The sequence below is a fragment of the Oryza glaberrima genome, chromosome 3 (assembly GCF_000147395.1).
Source record: "Oryza glaberrima chromosome 3, OglaRS2, whole genome shotgun sequence".
Classification (NCBI taxonomy): Eukaryota; Viridiplantae; Streptophyta; class Magnoliopsida; order Poales; family Poaceae; genus Oryza; species Oryza glaberrima.
Genome location: NC_068328.1, coordinates 13,116,669 through 13,121,673, shown reverse-complemented (window position 1 = coordinate 13,121,673; position 5,005 = coordinate 13,116,669). Strand labels below are relative to the sequence as shown.

General features: G+C 47.4%; 1 protein-coding gene across 1 annotated transcript; it reads left to right on the top strand.

Moving 5' to 3' along the window:
- Positions 1 to 1,120, top strand: LOC127768460 (uncharacterized). The gene has a single exon (XM_052294040.1). It carries the CDS (start codon positions 54 to 56, stop codon positions 864 to 866), a length of 813 nt encoding a protein of 270 aa, XP_052150000.1. The 5' UTR covers positions 1 to 53; the 3' UTR covers positions 867 to 1,120.
- The last annotated feature ends 3,885 nt before the right edge of the window (positions 1,121 to 5,005 follow it).

The window sequence follows — 5,005 nt, the reverse complement described above, 5'->3', positions numbered from 1 at the left end:
AGAGAGTGAGGCCACGGCTATCTATACACTATAGCTTAGCTAGCTAGCCGGCCATGGCGGCGTCAGCGCTTCAAGCGGCGGCGATCGCCGCCGTCCTCTTCCTCCTCCCTTCCCTCTTCGCGGCCGTCGCGGCGCAGTCCAAGGCCAAGGCCTTCTGCATCAGCCAGTTCGCCATCGCCAGCCAGGCGTGCTCCATCCTCCCGCCTAGTCCCCCCGACGAGCACGACGACGACGACGACGACGATGATGACGACGACGACGACGACGACGACGACGACGATGATGACCACGACGACGACGACGACCACGGTGGTGGTGGTGACGACGACGACCACGACGACGACGGTGACGACCACGGCGGCGGGGATCACCACCGTGTGCGCCGCCGCCACCGCCACCACCGCGACCGCGGGCGCCGTGGCCACGCCACCGTGGTCGACCTCTCGGCGCTCGTGGCGGGCAACGGCAGCGGCAGCACGCAGATCGCACCCGCCGTAGCCGGGAACGACACCGCGGGCCACCGCGGCAACCGCACCGCCCGTGGCGGCCGCGGCGGAGGCCGCGGACGGCGCCGCGGCCATGGCAGGCGCGGCCGTCTTCGCGGTGACGACGACGACGAAGGCGGCGGCGGCGACGACGATGACCACCATGACGACGACGACGACCACGAGCACGACCACGACGAGCACCACGACGAGGAGCTGAGGGCGTACCGCGACTGCTGCCGGTGGCTGCAGGAGGTGTCCAAGGACTGCGTGTGCGACGCGCTGATGCGGCTGCCGCCATTCCTGGTGAAGCCGCAGCACACGTACGTGGTGAGGGTCGGAAGGACGTGCAAGATCACCTACCGCTGCGGCGGCGTCTAGCCGGCGGCGACGTCGCCGCCGGCGAGGCGAATGCAAGCTACTCGATCGTGGTTGATTACCGAGCTGAGTTTGGGTTGGCGTCACGTCGTTGCTCGCGTCGTCGTCGTCCCTCTGTTTTAACTGTCTGTTTTTCCATTATGGTTATTCATGTTTGGGCATTTATTTGTTCTCCTAATTAGATTATTATTATCAGGTAGATATATATGAAATATGATGAGGTCCTTGACTATCAGCTAGATTTTAAAAATCTGAACTTCGGGATTTATGTTTCAATTTTGGGTTTCATGATTAAAAAATCAATTTAATTCTAAGAATCAATCTAAATTTGTTAATGATTCAGGCATTAAAACCTCAGATTCTTATCATAGGATTCATAAATTAAATTTGAAATTTAAATTCACTTGACGAACTTCAATTTAAACTTGTTCTTTTTTCTAAACTTGAAAAAAAAAAGATGTACTAGTAATTGTGGCTTGCGATTAGATCAAACTACGAGCTCTGACGGACAACCGAGGGTAGGAGACGAGATACAGAGGAAGATATTCTCATATCAGTTTGCAGTGGTCTAATAGCCCCAATTAACTTGATGGAAATAGCAGCAACAACAAAATAGAGGAAGGGTAAGAGAAACAAATCCTCTAACTTACTATTCTCTGATTTTGAGTTACTGATATGTGAACCCACCACTCGTGGCCAACATATCAGTAACTCATGTAAGAGGATAATGCGTCAAAGGGAGTGTCTTCCTAGCTATTTGTAGATGGTTTTCTGTTGTATCGATCGCCCGATCCATACAGCAGAAACTAACCGAGCCAAATCAAGCAGCAGCAGATCGAGCAGGCGCCACCACTCTTGCATGATTCAACAAGCCGGCCCGAGCGCGCACCGGCCGGCAGCTAGCAGTTGCATGATCCATCGGGTTGGCGCGCGGCGCGGGCGTGCGGAGAGCGCGCGCGCGCGGCTTCATCTTGGCAACTTACCCGGCCGCGCGCGTACGTGCGTGCGAGCTCGTCGTCTCGTCTCCGTGGAAGCGCAGCGGCGCGTACCACGCCGGCCGGTGCGGCGCGGGCGTCCAGCGGGGAGGAGACGGGGGAGGCGCGCCGGCGCGCTCGCCCTCACGGCGCCTCTGCATCTGCAGCAGCCACGCACCGGCCGTACGTACGTTGGTGAGCTCGAATGATTAATCAGCGGATATATACGCAAACAGCTTGAATGATGGCATGGATATATTGGTACCGATCGAGGACGAGCGCGCCGGAACGCTCCTTGATCTCCTCGCCGGTGGACGCCGCCGCGCACCTGCAGGGGTGGTACACGCCGCTGCGTGCCCACGAGACGTACTGCGGTGTACCAACGCGCGGACACGGAGCGCGCGGACGACGAAGCCCCATATATATAGCGATGCACGGAGTCTCGGTGATATATCAAAGTCACAACAAAATAAATACCAATTAAATATTTTTAAAAACAAAACGAATGATCGATATCTAAAAAGTCAATAATACCATATATTAAAATATAAAGACCTCTCACGTAAAATCAGAAGGACGTGGGTTAGTGACGTATAAAGTTCGCTTGATATTCGCATTTTCGTATGAATGTAATAATTAAAATTTTAGAAGCACAAAAACTGCTGCCTCGTAACAATCTAATTAATATTGGGTTATTCTATTCTGTTTGTCAATACGAGCCATACCCAAATATTAATAACATTATGCTTTTTACATTTATCTAATATATATTGTGGTAAAATAACCGTGCTTACTCTGCTAGTACCAGAAAAGTGCTCAATAGTCGCCAAGGTTGCGTAGGCTACTATTACTTGGGTTACTTCTTCATTTGTTTCCAAACATTTCTCCACATTGACTTTGATGTTTTAACTTCGAAAAGAAATAACTTTTAAATGGTTAGATTATGAGACGGAAGTTTCTTGGTTGTATTTGTGTATGATGAAACAAACTGTACACTCATGGTCCGGTGGGTACGTAGTTTATCCGTCATGATCAAAATTTAAATTTTCAAAAATTAATCTTAGAATTGATTTTGGGATTCTATTATTGTAGTCTATTTTCCAAGTCCAGCTTTTAAATCGCTATAATAATATAAATATAAAAATTTACCTACAAATTATTTTTAATTACTTTATTTATTTTTCTATGGCTTATCAGCCTCATCCAGCCGAACAGTTAAGCATTTATAAATTTATTGCTAAAAGAACATGCCAAATTTTAAATTTGAACAATATCTGGTCATAATATTCTAAGATTAATGGAGATAATAATTAACGAAGAAGCAGCCATATATACGTAAGCCATATATACCAAGAAGGCTTGACCACAAGCATTACCAAATCTTGGTAGCGAAACGAAATGGTCGGCAAATTCTGTTGGCAATGCCAAATTAAATTTCAGTAACACTTATTTTGGTAATAACCCTATTTTAGAACCTTTTTGCTTGGATGTGGACACCTCGTAGGATCACGCAAGACCTGTTCTATTCAGTGATTCGTATACCTCATAAATGGTAACCTGAGTACTCGACCTTTTCTCCTTAAATTTGGATGCGTGGTAGTTAAGATGTTGTGCACTCGTGTTCTGCTAACTAATATCGGACACAAGATGACTAGATGAGTCGTGCAGTACACTACGGCTTCTTGAGATAGCCAAAACTCGAAGGATGAAGGGTACGTGTGCAAGAATCCACAGATTAACAAGGAAAAAAGACGCTCCCTGACCTCGATTGATCCTTGTGACGTCTTCTTTTAAAAATATAGATAACAGGTACGTATCATATGAGTTATCTCCAGTGAAGTCCATAGAGTATGTACTCCTTTTCTTTTACTTTATTTAGAGGTGATTTGTAGGCGGAGCTATATGGAGAGTTATGCCTTGTGCTGTGGATTGATTTGCCTAGGATGTCAAATAATCAAGGCCTAATTTCTAATTTCTAAAGCGTCGAAATATTACAAATCTGTCTGGTAGAAGTGGATGTGGTTAGGATGCATACTCCGAGGACCGGCGAGGGTCAACACACACGAGTGCTCGATAGGAGGGATTGATTGTCATGATAGTTTCTAGATCCGATGGAGGGATGGGTTGTTGGTGTGGGGATGAGATGGCCAAGCGGTGAGATAGGGGCCAGAGGCAGTGACTAAAGGAGGCGCGCTCAGCAGGAGGCGGCGATGTTGGAGCTGGATCGGAGCACATGACTAACATAGGTTGCAGTGGCACTTGATTAAGGAGGGGGAGAGATGGATGGTGGGCTAGGTAGGATGATAGAGAACCTTCGACTTCTTTACAAGACGGTACTAGGAATCAACACAAGATGATATAGGTCTAAAGAACCCAAAACCCAAAACCACTACTGGACATATGAGATTGGTCAACAGGTCTGGTTGGAAGCTCCAGAGTTGGGAGACTCTTGCCACCTCGCATAGGTAAAGGGAATCCATGGCTGAACGCTAGATGGAAATTAGACTAAGGCTGAATTGGGCACTCACCTTTTTCAACTTATACTTCCTCTTTTTTCCTGTGTGCACGCTTTCTAAATTTCTAAACAATATTTTTTAAAAGAAATCTAATCCATTTTCAAATTATATTTTTGCTAATGTTTAATTAATTATATACGAATGGATCGCTCTATTCTATGTGCGGGGTGGTGGAGTTCGTAACCTTCGCCTCAAAACACAGTCTAATGGCGCTGTAAGGAGCAGGTGACATTGGGTGACGAGGCTGAAGCAATAGTTGATGCTAGAGGTGGATGACGGGGCTGGAGTGGCAGCTGTCATGAAGTGTGGCCAACCAATGATGGATCCAGGAATAAATAGCAAGGAGTCTGAATGAACTAGACAGAGCTACAACTTTCCCTTCTTATTTATGTATGACAAAATAAATTAGTGGGAGCTTTGTGGGGGTTTCTATAGTTCTTGCTTTAGTAGAAGGCTTGAACCCTTGCCGTCCCCCTGGTAGATCTACCCCCTTGGCCGGTGGGGTTGGCCATGGAAGGAGGGGGCTCTCATGCAATAGTTTCATGAGCTATCTTTTATAGTTTAACGGTGGAGCAAATTTGATGCAGTCATAGCAATGCCACTTCAATCAACTACAAGAAAATTAAATGGATGGAGCGGTTCGAGCCTATGG